At 35.1% G+C, this 16,609-nt stretch overlaps 1 protein-coding gene across 2 annotated transcripts; it reads left to right on the plus strand.

Moving 5' to 3' along the window:
* The first annotated feature begins 4,655 nt into the window (after positions 1-4,655).
* Positions 4,656-14,410, plus strand: LOC122019792 (calcium-dependent protein kinase 10-like). 2 transcript variants are annotated; one of them, XR_006122032.1, is made up of 7 exons: positions 4,656-5,448; positions 5,542-5,685; positions 5,776-5,928; positions 10,339-10,454; positions 10,530-10,697; positions 11,679-11,838; positions 13,557-13,690. XR_006122032.1 is itself a non-coding variant. In XM_042577317.1 (7 exons), exons 1-7 carry the CDS (start codon positions 4,797-4,799, stop codon positions 14,043-14,045), a joined length of 1,629 nt encoding a protein of 542 aa, XP_042433251.1. In that variant the 5' UTR covers positions 4,656-4,796; the 3' UTR covers positions 14,046-14,410. The 2 variants fall into 2 exon arrangements, 1 of the variants encoding a protein (XP_042433251.1); XM_042577317.1 differs by lacking the exon at positions 11,679-11,838 and adding an exon at positions 13,881-14,410 and having other exon boundaries at positions 13,557-13,787.
* Positions 14,411-16,609: the final 2,199 nt, after the last annotated feature.

The raw sequence follows: 16,609 nt of genomic DNA on the forward strand, positions 1-16,609 counted from the left end.
AGTCATAAGGTAGTTCTCCATGCAATTCTTCCAGTGGACAAAATTGTTTCCTTTATAGTAGGGTGGTTGAGTAGTGTTATGACCCTCTTTCAAAGACATCTTTACAGCTCAAAACTTTTGCTCTTTTGGATGTCAATTGACTCAATTCTTTGAAGCAACCTTGTTTTAATACCATTTGTTAGGATCATAAGAGCTAGAGGGGGAGGGTGAATAACCTCGATCACTTCTTAACAAGCTTGAGTTGCAACGGAAAACTTGAAGCAACACACAACGCTAATATTTTAGATTTTACTTAGTATTAACCTCTTTTAGGTGACTAATCCAAAGGTCACTCCGAGCTATCTACTTCCACTATCATTTCTCCTTCTCAGACGAAACTGAAGGTGGAGAAACTTTTTAATAGTGAGATTACAAAGTTCCACAAATGAACTAGCAACAGTAGAGAAGAAAAGAAAGATTATAAATTTTTGGCTTAGCTCTCCTTCTCTTGGTGGCTTGAAGATTTTGTAGATGGAAGCTTGACATTGAGATGAGCAAAAGAATAGTAATGAAACAATACTGTCTTCTTGTGTTTGAAGCCCCAGTTCAAAATCAGGTCGTTCTGTTTTTTAGTAGCTACTAATCAATTGGCAAATACCCCCAATTAATTATTGATCGTCTGTCTATCCATTGAACAATCATTGACTACAGATCAACGACTAAGATTATTCTATTTTGAATCCCAATTGATTATGGGAATATCCAATCGATTCTCAAGCTTAATCGATTCGATAGTCTTCTTTCCTCACGAAGAAAGTATGTCAGTCGATTGGTCATGCCTAATCGATTGGGCAATTGATTCTGTAACTTTCTATACGCTTGAAGAAACTTTGTCAATCGATTGCACCAATTGATTGGCCAATGCCTAATCGATTTGGCAATTTACTGTTCTCTTTGAAGAAAGCAGCAAAGAGCTTGTTGATTGATTACACCAATTGATTGACCAGTGCCTAATCGATTTGAAAAGCTACTGTGTGCTCATAATTAGTTACCTATCGATTGGATACACCATTCAGCTAAACCTAGAATTTTAGATTTACACCAATTGATTGTGCTAATCGATTGGTGATGCAAACCCCGAAATTTGAGATTTAAGGTTTGGATTTTAGCTCACCAATCGATTGGTGATTTATAGGGGGGTTTCAATCCCTAAATCAATAAGCATATATTACATTTAATGTATCAATCGAAACAAATTACCTTATGTTAAATGAATCTTTTGTTCCTGGACCTTGTGTCAGGAGTTTCCTCATCTTCGGATCTTCATCTACCCTAGTATCCAATCTCATGGTTTGCTCAGGTTCTCACCTTTTGCCAAGAATATGATCTTTGACCTTCTTGGATATCTCTTACCTTACATCCAGTCTTCCGACCTGCAATAACTTCTTCTTACCAAGAGTCAGACCTTCGACCTTCTTGAACATCTCATACCTTTCATCCGGTCTTTTAACTTATAACGACTTCTTCTTGCTAAGAATTCTTGATCTTTTCTTATCCTGTAAACTTATAACACAAGTTAGATCCAATGTATTAATATAAACTTAAATAATTATTAATCATTAAAAATAATAACAATAGTATAATGAGTAGCATACCCAACGTCTTGGAAGGGGTCAAAATATTAGACGACTCTTTAAATGTCTAGCCATGTGGCTCAATTATAGATTCCGAAGGATCATAAGATTAGATAATGACATTGGTGACCTTTTGCCCAACAAAGGCGTGTTTAAAAAGGGCCCAACTTTGAGTGTTCTTTGTCATTTTTGAGCCCTACTTATCAATTTGTATGTTTTTAGTTCGTGGAAAGTTATGCCTATGATAGTATATATTTACATTCTATAGTTTTATAATAGGATTTTAAGGGAAGCTTCGATGAAATGATAAAATTATTATTGTGTGATTTAAAAGTTACGTATTCAAATAATAGAAATAATTTCTTGTAATATAGAATAAGAGTACTTACTATTTACTTTTTCTTGGGCACTCGTATTTATAAGAGTTTTGTGTATCAAATTGTCTTTAGTTTTATAATAAGATTTCTTTTACTTTAAAAAAGCTATTTGATTTCTACAATTTCACGATAGACTTTGTCTACCCATGTAGATAACAAAATTTATCATGACTTTGGATTTGAAAGAGTTAGCTTAGCCGCCCCTAGGTAACAGTGCAATGACATGTTGTCTTCTCAGTTTTCAGACATCTAAGAATTGAGTCACAACTTCAGTGAATTAATGAATGAATTTCCTTTAATGAGTGGTTAACCTAAGAATGTTGGACTGATAGATCGCCCGTTGCGAGTATTTTTCAAATTATCCTGATGGTCGATGGAAAATTTTTATAGAATTAGATTAGTCACCTTTAGAATTAATCGATGTAAATTAGATATCTGATACCAACTTTAAAAAAACCTTCTCCAATCTCACAACACCCATTCAAAATTTCAAATTGTTATAGGTATTTTGCGGCACACCCAAGGGTTATTATTTTATATTTACCAATTTGTGATATACTAGCAATATAATCTAAGTCCAAGTCTTGTTCATATCAATATTTGATAAATATTTGTCCCCTCCAAAAGATAAGTCCATGATCGAATCCAGTTGAGTCGACTAGTATGGATTTGATAGGTTGATAGTCTTGTGCAAATGAGTGAGCAATCAATAAACATCATATCTAATCCTCATAAATGAGAGCATGCATCTTACAACCTAATAGATTACGATTGCTCGAATCAAATCTATGTATAAAGAAAACTAATCGAGAAGCTTAAGTTTGAGTAATCAATAAACATCATATATTCTCATAAATGAGTATATTAGATTACAATCGCTCGAAGGGTAAGACTAATCAAAACTTATGTACCTAAATTGATGAGGAGAGATTTTCATTTGCAATGAACAAGTATGATCGCTTATGTTCAATGTCACTATGTTTAGAATGATTAGAAGCTTATAGAGTTACATACATTCGACTCACTCTCGGAATGTAATGCATACAACATAAGGAAGGGTTAGTGAGTAATTAAGAGTTACTAACTGAAAGACTAATTAAATTAGAAATACTAATTGTAAAATTAGGAGTTAATTTATGCCATTAAAAATTCAATTTGAAATTTATGGGCTCAAATAAATTTTACAAGAATTCTAATAATTAATTTAGAGAAACAATAATTTGACAAGAGTCATTAAATTTGTAGAAGATTGAGAATTTTTATTGTTTTCTATAATTAACTAACTAGTTAGTTTAGATAAACTAAAATTAGATCGTTATACGTACTTAATTTGAGACTCCAGCATCTCGAACGATTAAGTCAGGAATCTGAACATTATGGATTTACGAATATCTTATATATGAGTCATTTGTGAAGTAAAATGTGACATCGCTCATTCTAAATCATATAGTATAGTCGATTTCATGTTAAAATATAGATAGATAAATCATAAGGTCATTTTGTCATAGTACAACAATCTTTTGCATGGGAAGATTAGACACCTAATAAAACATTTTGCACCCATCAAAGATTAACTTCAAGATTTATTAGAGTAAATATCTATGTAAGCATTGAATTTTAGAGTTGGTGATGGGGATTAATGCTATGTTTACTTAAAGGAGTGGGTGAAGGATGAATAAAAGTATAAAACAAAGGGCATGAGAAGAGAATGGAAAGGAAAAGAAATATCTTTCTCTTTATGCTTATTTACCTTGATTGAGAAAAGTGAGTACATGTGCAATTTTTATAATTGAAAAAAGATGCATGCGTCATTTTTTTTAGTGTATGACTTAATTTTATAAGTTAAAAAGGGTACATGCACTATTTTTTTTATATATGATGTAATTTTATAAATAAAAATGGGTACATACGTCATTTTTCATCCGCTATTTTCCGTTCGATTTTGAGGTGATTGATTTGGCTCCCAAACTATCCGTTGATAGATTACGTTTCTCTTCTCTTTTAAAATTTTAATGAAGCAAAAGACATAAACTTTTTTTACTATGAAACATTTTCCTTAATTTTACTTTCTACTCTCCCAAGTAAACACAACATAAGATTCAAGGTTAAGGGACCAAGAATGAAGTAATAACAAGTAGTATTGATGGACAAGGAAAATAAAAGACTATGGAATTTAATAAAAACTTATATGTTGACCCGAGTGTCTTATAGAGCTGACTCCATAATCAAGGGTGGAAGTAGATATTTTTTTTAGTGAATTGAATTGTACTAATAATTTTTTTCTACAGCTAAATAAATATATATAATTTTTTTTAAAGGTTGGGTGGTTATTGGTTAGGGGTTGATTTGAAATGGGGAAGAGGAAGAAGAAGGGAGGAAGAAGAAGGGAGAAGAATGGGGAATTTGAGAGGAAAATGACGTGAAAGTTTAAATACATGTTTTTTTATAGGACCAGATTCAGCATCTTCTCCCAGATTAATTATAAGCAGGATATGGGTTGCAAATTTAAAAAAAATAGTACTTTAATGGTAAACCTTACTAGTTAATTTTAATTCAGTTAATCCTGAGAAGCCGGCTCAGCTGAGCTGAACTGAGCTGAACTGAGCTGAGTTGTCTGCCCGACACGTCGCCCACTTTCACCTAATCACTAGCTCACCGCTATCCTCAATTCTCACCCTTTCGGCCCTTTCTGGAGAGACGGCTCCCATGAGCCTGCTACGACCCGGCCTCCCCCCTCCTCCCCCTCGAACCCTAGAAGAAGGCGAACGGCGACCGATTCCGAGGAGCTGCAGCCGATCGCGTCGCCATGGGAAATTCCTTCGTCTGCTGCGGCGCCTTGCCTGACGACGCCGACCAGACTCAGCAACCCAAGCCGAAGCCCAAGGCCAAGTCCAAGGAAGGCCTCTTCGCCCCTGACCTCGATTCTTCGTCCATCAACGTCCTCCGGGAAGTTGTGCCGCTCGGCCACCTCCGCAGCTGGATCGGCGATAAGTATGTGCTCGGCGGGGAACTTGGCCGCGGGGAGTTCGGCGTCACCTTCCTCTGCACCGATAAGGCGACGCGGGAGGCGCTGGCCTGCAAGTCCATCTCCAAGCGGAAGCTGCGGACGGCCGTCGACGTTGAGGACGTCCGCCGGGAGGTGGCCATCATGTCCACCCTGCCTTACCACCCCAACATCGTCAAGCTTCGCGCCGCCTACGAGGATGCTGACGCTGTGCACCTGGTGATGGAGCTGTGCGAGGGCGGGGAGCTGTTTGACCGGATCGTCGCCAGGGGGCATTACAGCGAGCGCTCGGCCGCGGCGGTGCTCCGGACGGTAGCTGAGGTCGTCAGGATGTGCCATGCCAATGGCGTCATGCATCGGGATCTGAAACCAGAGAATTTCCTTTATGCCAACAAGAAAGAGAACTCGCCGCTCAAGGCCATTGACTTTGGCCTATCCGTCTTCTTCCGTCCTGGTTCGCTTCTGGCTCTTCTTATGCATTCTGCTTTTCTACGCATATAGTTTTTTCTATTGTAATCAGTGCTGACGGCTGATGATTTCTTCTCAGGAGAAAGGTTTTCAGAGATTGTAGGAAGCCCCTACTACATGGCACCGGAGGTGCTGAAGAGGAATTACGGACCGGAGATCGACATTTGGAGCGCTGGGGTTATCTTGTTCATACTACTATGTGGAGTTCCACCATTCTGGGCTGGTATCAGCGAAACCTGTGTGTGGTCTGCAACTTAATTTTTTTGCTGCTCAAGGTTTGAGCAATCTAGCCTGTTTACTTTTCTGTGCACAGAGACTGAGCAAGGTGTTGCTCGGGCAATTCTCCGAGGGATGATTGATTTCCAGAGAGAGCCATGGCCACAAATCTCAGAGAGTGCAAAGAGTCTTTTGAAGCAGATGTTGAATCCAGATCCTAGACGACGGTTAACTGCTCAACAGGTGTTGGGTAAGTTCTTTTGGACGGTTGAGTCACCATGATTGCTCTGATCTAATTCTTAGGCCTCTCTTAAATTGGGTGGTTACTTTCACATGGTCAATGGCATGCATGTGTTTATGTTTATGGCTACAGAGTCTGTTATTGCAATACAGTCTTTCATGGTTCCATAGTACCACTTCTCCCCTGACAATCAATTTTGATGGGCGAACTATGGAGATTATACATAAAACATAATCATCTTATTCAATGTGAATGAGAACTGAATTGGGGTTGACATAGACTCCTGCCAGCTTTAGGTTGGTTAGGCTTGAAGTATCCAAATTGGTTACTATTGGCTTTGTTGATGTCCACAGTGTGTATACATGTCACCATCTAATGGCTGAGTGCTAGTGGGTAATTTTAGCTACATTTGTTACTTCCTCTCAAGTCAAGTTTTAGAAAGAGTTTTCCCAGAATTTGATACAAAATCTCTAGTAATCTTCTTCTTCAATCATTGCCTGCAAAAAACTCGTACTCTTGGTTTTCTCTAATCATTCCCAGTCTGAATCTCTTTTTTCATTCTAACAACAGCCTTCTTAATAAATGGTGTTGCCAGTTAAGAATCCCTTACTTTTACTTTCTTACTGCTTAGGGATCTCTTTGCTTAATTTTTTTTAACTCTGGTTTCCTTCTTGCTTGCAAGTATTCTTCTTGCCATCTTGGAAAACATTTACTTTTCTTTCTTTTCTCTACCTTAGGCTTACTTCATTAGTTGAAATTCCATACTTGTATACTTCTTTTCACCAAGTTGCTCAGGCTTTTCGTCCAAATTGGGATCACCTTGGCTGAATTGCTCTTACAACTGACCTTGGATTTAAGCTTGACTGAATTAAGACTAATTAAGCTGAATTTCTTGGTCCAAGTTTCTCAAATTTACTGAAATGATGCAACCAGAACCCCTTTGAGCTTACATTCCTTAATTGACCAGAGCTGAAGCAGAACCCTTTGAGCTTGCATTCCTTAACCCGAGCTGAAGCAGAGGGGTTCTGCTGGGAAATTTTTTATCTCAAGCCCTCTGATACTACCAAGGCCGAGCTTGAGAAAATTATATCAAAAACACCATTCTTCTTCATGACCCATATTTGCCCCTCTTCTTAACTGCATAACCCACTTCTAAGGATTTCTCAATTCTGAGTGTTCAATTTCCTCTTTAACCCCTTCTCATTCAACTGCCGGATAGTTGGAATTTAGTTGATCAATCAATTTCTCCTGAATTCTATGTGCCACCTAGGAGTCTTTTTAGCTGAATATTCCATCTTAAGAGTTGTTGTTACTGAGAGTATTTCATGAGCAACAAATCTGCTTCTCTCAAGAGTGATACAACATTTCACCTTAAACCGGATGGAAAATTGAAGGAATGAGTGTTCTATTAAAAGATGGGACAGAAGCTTCCTCTCTTTCACATCCCTCTTGGCCGATACCCGCTCATTGGATTCTTTCAATAGGACAGTCTCCAATTCCAAGCTGATCAAAACTAGTTGGGCTCCATCAATGTTCCAGGTAATGAAGCCAGCTATATACCACATCTAATTTTTGCCTTTCTTCAAATTCTATCATTACACCCATCACTTCTATAATAAAATCCAACAATATTTGAACTATGTGGATGACCTCCTTTGAAATGCCTGATTAAACTCGCCAGCTCAATGACCTATCACATTTTGTCTATCACATCTAATCGGTTCCACATGTGTAGAAGTGGATACTTTGACAATATTTAAATTGTATGATCATGTTGGTAAGCCTGAAGGTTTCTTGTTGCTATCACCAATGCAAATATTGGTGAAATCTCAATTTGGTCCTTTTCATGGCATGACTATATAGTATACTTGTCACTCCTATCCCCATTTTTCTTTCAACATGAGCACTCGATGCATGCTGTGACTACCCCGTAAACTATCAGTTGATCCCCTACATTCGGCCGAGCTAACTATGGTAATCTGTCCAAAAGCTCAACATTTAAAAGCTTTTTACAGTCCTGTCTCTGACTTAAATTGTTTGACTTTCAAAACTTAAAATAGAGGAGCTTCTCTCTGTTAACTTTGACCAAAAAAAAAAAAAACTTCTCAATGCTGTCATCCTCCTATTTAATCTTTGTACCTTAGGCTTGTTTTAAAGGGCTTTATCTCCAACATAATTCTAACCTTTTCTGGTTTACAAGAATTCTCCTTCGGCGAACTATAAATCTAAAAACTTTCTTGGTTTGACTCAAGGTACACTTAGGGCATCAACCTTATTCTAGGCTCCTGCTCTTTGAATATATTGAAGGCTTCCCTCAGATCTTCTGTATATTTTTTATGATCTTAATTTTTACCACCATGCCATCTATGTATGCATCCATGCTTTTTTCTTTCTGATCAAATCTCAAAATAATTTATTTACAAATCTTTGATACATAACAGTTGCATTTTCATTTTTCCATATGTGTTCACTGTCTCGACACCAACTTCTCGACTGGCCTGTTTGGCACACTCACACGCCTGGTTTAACTAGCCTGACTTATCCGAATTGATCAGCTTGCTTAGATGTGAGAAGAGAGTGGAAGACACTTTATTGATAAAGTGAATGACTTGCAAATGTGTGAGAAATAATTTTTACATTTTTTTTAATTCATTTTCCTCAAAAGATGTCTATTTTTTTGGAGTGATATTTCCGTTTTGACCATTATCTTCTATTACACCAAATTGAATTTTTTTTTCCCTAGGAAATATATATATATATATTTTTAGGAGACCTCCATCATGCTTAGCCTCAACTTCATTTACATTAGATTGAACATCTGAGCTTGTGGCTCTGGAATTAAACAACTTATTTGCAAGAGAGAGGCTCCAAACTAAGCCACCCTATCCTTATATATATATATAGGGTGGCTTTAGTTTGGAGGCCCATATATATATATATATATATATATATATATGGGGTTGATATGGTACGCCCCCTATATTTGTGAGTTACATGAATTATGAACCAAACCTCTTCTCTTTCCTGTTGCCTTCATGCTTAGCACCTTTGTGCAAATGACACCAATCTATAAAGGTCAAAACTATAAAATATACAAAATTTTATTAGTCTCTGAGTCTTACATCGAAAGATTCAGTGTGGTATGAGCTTGACTGAGTTGGATTTTGTATTGAACTTTCTATGACCAAATTACTTTGAGCTCAGTTAGGTGAGTAGAGGTTTGACTGAGTTACAAGCAACTCATCTAGGGTGAGTTGAGGTAGGGTTACTTTGTGTGGTTGAAGTCGAATCAATATTGGGTTATGGATTAAGGTTGAGAAAGGTCAATCATTATAAAATTAGTGAATTCTTAAAAGATGGACCAGAAATCACCTAGAGCTTTGTTAGTTCACTGTGGTTGATGTTTTGAAAGTTCTTTTTGCATGTGTCCTTGACCACCATGGTTTCATATACCTCAAAGTGAGTGCTTGTCCATGCAGCTAAAGAGCTTATGCAGATTCAGCCTGTCTATGTAACCGTTTCCTGACTCAACTAGGTAACTAGGTAGACCTGACGTGTGCTAATTTTTTTTTTTTTGGTTAGCATGAAGCATCTGGATCAGCTCCAATTCACATTGTTAATTTTCAGCATACATCTGTCATTCATCCATTGACATTTCTGTGCTAATGGATAATTTTGTATAGTTTCTTCCAAAATATTTGCAAACCTTGTAATTCATTATTTGATCTGAATAGGAGTGTAAGTTATAAGTTAATAGCGATTCAGAGTATATATTTGGGGGTAATGTACCATGCTATTTACTTCCCTACTTAGTAAAAATACTGCTAAAGCAGGTTCTACTTTGATAACCTTCTTTTTTCTTTGTATTCTTTAATTTTTTTTCTTTCTTGGATAGTGAAATTTATGAAAAAGAAAAATGTGAAATTCATTCTGATGCAAAAGATAGTTATATATCAATATTTTTAGTTTGGACCAATACTTGTAAAATTAAAGCATTTGGAAATGTGCATGTTAGAATTGCAGTTGACCATAGTCAAGGTATTACATGAAGGATAAGAAAGTAGCATCCACTTTTATCTAGTTCTATCTTTTCTTAGTTAGATATATACCAAACAAAAATGTAAAAAAAAAATCTTGAGAAAGATAGGACGTAGGACAGTCTATAAAGCATATTATTTAACTGTAGTGCCCATTTAAATACAGCTAATAACATTTATCATTTTGTTCTAACATCATTGGGGTTCATCTATTCCTTTATATTTACATGTGAATTAAATGGCTGCATTAGTTTGGTAACCAAACTCTTTATTTTGCTTCTCAAAATGTGACACTTGAGATTGATATAACTATATCCTGATTCTGCTGTTGTAGACTTTCCTTTTCATATGATAATAATTCTCTGGTATTTATATCTGATAGAACATCCATGGTTGCAAAATGCCAAGAAGGCTTCCAATGTTCCATTGGGTGATATTGTAAGAGCAAGGTTGAAACAGTTCTCAGTGATGAACAGATTTAAAAAGAAAGCAATGCGGGTTAGGTTTTTTATATTTATATTTTATCTTGATTGTTATCAAGTTTGCTAAATCCTAATCACCCAACACTTTCAGGTGATAGCTGAACATTTGTCAATTGAAGAGGTTGAGGTTATCAGAGACATGTTTAGGTTAATGGATACAGATAACAATGGCAAAATATCATTTGAAGAATTAAAAGCTGGCCTTCTAAAGGTTGGCTCTCAGTTGGGTGAAGCAGAGATGAAGTTGTTAATGGAAGCAGTAAGTCGTTTCTTCACTATATCTCAAACTGTTAATCTATGGTTAGAAATTGTCCATAAATAATGTTCATATAGACTCTAGATCCTAAGACTCAAAAAAAAAGAAAAAGAATTCTTAATATATAGAAAGAAATCTTACTAGAAAAGGAAATTTCTTAATAGAAAAAAATTAATAAAACAAGACGTTGATATAGATAAACCCTAACCCATAAATACCAAAAATGCCCTAAATATCATAAAAACGAAAATTACTAAAAATAAAAAAAAGATCTTAAGAGGCTCCGAATAGGGCCTAAACGGTTGATTTTAGGCCTGAAACTTGGCGGTAACAAACATGATTTTTGAATTTTGCATGTGTGAGCATTAACATAGTCTGATTTTGGGCCTGAAACTTGGCTGTAACAAACATGATTTTTGAATTTTGCACGCGTGAGCACTGACAGAGCCTGGTTTTGAGTCCCGAGTCAAAAGTTATGTCCTCCGGAAGATTAGGTCCTCCTATGTTGGTCCTGCATTAGTTTACTGCATCAACACTTCTCAATATATAACCTCAGGTGGTTAAAACTTTTGGAGATAAATCAATGTTCAAGTAATGGCAGACTCTGCTAAACTTATTTGCCATGCAATCTATATTTGCTCTACATATGAACTGATGGTTGTTGGTGTAACTTCTGCGCAATATTCATCTGTTAAATTTAAATATCTGCGTAAGCCCCCTATAAATGTTATATATGGAAAATAATTTATGAAATAAACTAATAACACGGTTATAACTTTTGAAAACAAATGAATGTTTGTTGCAGACTGCTACATATTTTTTTCATGCAACATATATTTACATTACATCTGAACTGATTACTGATGGTGCATTGGTGTATCATTTGGGCAATGTTCATATATGTAAGAATATCAAGATCAACTACTAAGTAATCCATATATTTTTCCAAGTTTAAGTTGGTTTGTCTGATTGAGTATTGTACAGGAAATAATCCTGATGGCTTATTTCTGAAGAAATGAAATTTGGTTAAGTGTGCACAATTGCTGCTTCAATTAAGTAGAAAAGAGATACAATTGGAAAGATCTGGACGACAATACAGGTCTTCAAAATTTATGGAGTGCTATTTCCAAAGTCAAGATGTTTGGTAAACTCATGTTCCAAATGCTTTTACCCAAAATAATCCTTTCTCAAAGTTGAATACTTTGTAATATTGCTTTGACAAGGTAATTTTTAGATGCTTCAAAAAACTAACATAAAATTTAATAAAATATTAAAATTAAATACTAAAAATAGTGTTATTGAATATTAAAATAATAAATATATTTAACATAATATTTAATACCAAAAATTTAACATTTAAATAATATTTGATTAACACAATACAAAACTTAGATTATTATTTATATATTAACAGAATCGTAAATGATATTACATAAACAGGAAAATATTTGTTTAATAAATTAAATATTTTCAGATTTAGGTTACCAAACACTATACTATTTTCGCACAACGTAGTTTGCACATTGCACATATACTTCAGCACAAGTGCATTATTTAAATATATTTTTGAAAAATGCAAAATTAATTCTGAATCTAGAACATGCTTGCATATTACTGCTCCTTTTATCCTGTCTTACTGAGTACAGTCTAGATATGAGACAACTATTGTTGAGCATCTTTGTGGCATAATCTTTTGATCTACACGAGAGTCATACTGATCGAATTGTCACACACTATTACAGTTATCACCATGAGCTGAGGGATTGCGTGGAGTGTGAGAATTTTATTGGTATTAGATATGACTTAATCCTATAATGGTGGCATGTTAGAAATGGTTGATTGTGTGATAGATGAACTACCTTTGTTTATCATATGCAACTGATCAAAGATGATTAGAAGGGTATAAGTTGGACTTTTGGCCTTAATGAGGACGTTAGAGGAGATTTTACCATTCAAGTTTAGTCTTGTATGGTGTGTAGGGTAATGAAATTATAAGTTTAGAAAGGCAAGTTATTATTTACATGAGCTTAACCATTTTGGGTTTTGATTAGTGGTTGTGCCTAATAAGTCCATGGCCTCATTTTTGCAAGTTGAGAGAGGTAGATATTCAGGTAATTGTGTTGACCTATGATTGCCAACATGGGACAACAGGCAACTCTATTTATTAAATGATGCAGGAACTCGACTAAAATTTTGATCATTGCTTTGAAACAAACTCTAAATTAATTTTCTTATAATTGCCCCCAAGATAATCATAATTGATGTTAGATGTATGCTTTTAATTATTTAATTTGATCCATACAATTTTCCCAAATTCATTTTGTATTTTGTAATTAGATTATAGTTGATATAATTCAGTTGTAAGTTAGGATTAAACTGATTCAGAAACTTCTGAGAACTTCCAAATTGATTGTGTAGCTGTCTAATTGGTTTGAGTGAATCTGTTTTTGTCCCTAATTAGTTCGAATTGATCAACATTCGTTTTGTTTATATCTAACTTTCAGGAGATTTCATAACCAGTGAGTTATAGTCTTGTATAATAATGTTTTAGTAGGTCAACAATAACTAGATTTAGTTTTGAATATTGAGCTCAAATTTCCACAAAATTAACTAATTAGCAGTCTTGCATAATACAGTATCGATGTAATTTATGTATTAAAGAAATAAATTTTATATTGAACATAAACTTTGTCAAATATCAAATTTGAAGTAAAATAGTTCAAAATCAATTGTGGCACAAAAAATAGTTCAAAATCAAGCAACATGAATGAGTAGGAATTTAATAACCAGACTATGAGCTTGATTTTATGATTGAATCATTCTTATAATCTAATTCACGTGTTTATTGAAATTTATATGCAGGCTGATGTTGATGGAAATGGTTTCTTGGACTACGGGGAGTTTGTCGCTATCATTATTCACTTACAAAGATTATCTAACGACGACCATCTCCGTAGAGCTTTCATGTTTTTTGATAAAGATGGCAGTGGTTTTATTGAATCTGATGAATTAAGTGAGGCCTTGGCTGATGAGTCTGGCCAGACTGATATCACTGTGCTAAATGATATAATACGGGATGTTGACACTGACAAGGTGCGAACTATCTGTTTTGTTGTTTTTTTTCACCGTATTCATCCTGATATAGTTCGATTGAGCATAGAGGGCATTTTCTTGATTATGTAATAGGATGGCCGAATTAGTTACCCAGAGTTTGTTGCTATGATGAAAGCTGGCACCGATTGGAGGAAAGCCTCTCGTCAGTATTCGAGAGAGAGGTTTAAAAGCTTGAGCATCAACCTCATGAAGGACGGCTCCCTTTCACCAGATAAAGACGCAAACCATCCGTCATAACAGTCTGGATCCATACAATACGAGAGGTTTCACTGCAGGTGTGACATGTGCTCGTCGATGGAGCTATTTGAGATTGCAGTCTGCTAAGATTTATCTTTGCTATTTGTTTTATTTTTTCCACTGTACTAGTCTGTGACATAAATTGCTCATTGGTTTTATCGACTCGTGCCGCGATATTTTCTTTATTTTACTTTTCTTTTTAGTGTTCGTAGGGCAGTTTGGGCTTTGGAGTGTCAATTTCAACATTCACTGCTTGTATAGATTGGAAGAAAGAAGATTGCGACTGATGTTCCTTGTATGATTTGGCACTAGACACTTGCTACCGTGTTTCAAATGTGCAGCAGGCAGTCATTTTTTCTATCAAATTTACATAGCGTTTACAAACTGTACTTAAATCTGTTGTGTCGTTCACAATAATATTTGAAGATTTTTAATGGTACGAGCTTAGTGAGTGTTCCGGTTGAGATCAGATGATGGACCGACTTTTGGAGGACCCTAGATAGGTCACCGTGAGTAGATCAGACGAGGCTCGGGTCGCCTCTGGTCAGGCAGCTCCTTTTTGGATTGACCACCTAGTAAGGTTAAAAGGAGGGTTGAGATGGATCTCCGACGTTCTAAGTCAAGAAACTCAATAGAATTGTGTTTTTAGATAGTATAAAAAGTATTGCATGACCTTTGCACAAGCTCCTTGGCAGATTAAATTGAGATGACCCTATTCTGATAGGGCCCACGCTTGTGACGTGGTCTCCGCTACTTTCTTGTATTGATAGTTTCTTGTATTGATAGTAAAAGATAAAATTTATCATTCTAGTGGTCTTATATAATTAGTTTTATTGTGATAAAAAATGAATATGTTTATCAATTTATTTTAAGGTTAATATGGAGAAGGTAAATCATGGATGTCTATTAACCTTTGGAATAGTGACTAACACATAAAGGAAGTATTTACCTCGATTTTGTCGAGATTCGAACCCCAGATTTTATTATGACAACACTTTATACGCTAACCACTAATTTCACGATTATTCATAAGTAAGTTGAAAAATTATAATTAAACAGTATGGAGGACTGTTATTTTTTACTTTCTTGTATCAATGGATTATAATATAATTTACAATTAAATGTTGTATAATATTTAAGAAGCAAACGTTCTTGTAGTAGTACATTCCATGTTCTCCCTTTTAGGATATGCATCTCGCTTTAACAACTCCCACTTTGACACCAGACATATGCGATTGGATCGAAGAATATCGAATAAATAACAAATAAGTGGATTGCACTACTCACTTGCTTCACTGATTGTTGTATGGTCGTGCCTTGGAACTTTTAAAGGCCTAACTTTAAAAATGCTAAAAATAGTGTACTTGCCAAAGTGGGGTTGTATGCTTAATCTCATGCATCGTATAATTAAATCCCAGCTTCAGTAAATTAATATAGATGAATTAACCTTAAAACACTTGATTAATGGACCTGTATTTATTCCGATAGTAGATGAAAAATTTTCGTAAGATCGAATCTATTACTCTTAGGATTAATCAATATAAACTTGATACTTGGTATTAACTAAAAGAAATCATAATAAATTTGATGATCGAAGGCACTAAGGCTAGTTTACTTACTTTTAGGGTACTGGATTCAAAGATTAATATTATTGTGGTACTGAATTTTAAAAAATAATATCATATGACATTTCAAAAATTATCACATTACAGTAGTACTGATTTTAAAATTTATACAGCACCAAAATGATTTTAGATTTATACCGCACGATAGTGATTCTAATTTTTAACTGTAATACTATAATGATGCTAATTTTTAAAATATAACACGTATTAACACTTGGATCGGAGGAGTAAATCGATAAATAAATACTCTTTTAACAAATTTAAAAGTTTGATACACTTGTTGAGAATTCTTAATTCTAAATGTACCCATCAATTACTATTTTTCATTTTATTCAATATTGAACTTCGATGGTCTTCGTCATATGATCCCTTGAATGTTTTATACCTTCCTTTTCAATCTCCATTGGACCTCAGGCCATCCAATCAGCCATTTTGACCCGGCCAAATAGAGCTCCACAAGTTACTCCAACACCCCCTAAAAGCTTTAAGCAATTAAGTGATCTCATAACGTAGTACACATGGTGGACGCATGACATCTTTAACGTAATAGTGAGGGATCGATTTTCAAGAACTAACGACCTGAGGTTTATCCCACTATGCGTTTAATGCTTGTGTATCTGCATGTATTTCCCTACATATCCGTGGGACCGACACTAGGAGAATCGTTAATGTAACCGATCTACATTTTAAGCGATTAAGTGGGTCCCCAGGGCTATAATACCATGATAAGATATTCAGATTGTCATTTAGACACTCGTAGTTCGATTCCCAGTTATGACTTATTTGTAAAATTTTTTCCTCTAAATAAAAGTGCAATCAAAGGATGCTAGACTTTTGAATTGACCGTTATATGTGCTTCCCGATTTTTCTTGATGACAAAAACTTCTATTGGATCACACCAATCACTCAGGATAATCAATAAGATTAATTAAATTTCTC

The sequence above is a fragment of the Zingiber officinale genome, chromosome 9A (genome assembly GCF_018446385.1).
Source record: "Zingiber officinale cultivar Zhangliang chromosome 9A, Zo_v1.1, whole genome shotgun sequence".
In the NCBI taxonomy this organism is placed as follows: Eukaryota; Viridiplantae; Streptophyta; class Magnoliopsida; order Zingiberales; family Zingiberaceae; genus Zingiber; species Zingiber officinale.

Coding starts and splice junctions, on each gene's coding strand:
- LOC122019792 (XM_042577317.1), top strand. CDS start 4,797: ATGGGAAATTCCTTCGTCTGCTGCGGCGCCTTGCCTGACGACGCCGAC. Junction 10,455..10,529: donor TTAAAAAGAAAGCAATGCGG/GTTAGGTTTTTT, acceptor CAACACTTTCAG/GTGATAGCTGAACATTTGTC. Junction 10,698..13,556: donor TGAAGTTGTTAATGGAAGCA/GTAAGTCGTTTC, acceptor ATTTATATGCAG/GCTGATGTTGATGGAAATGG.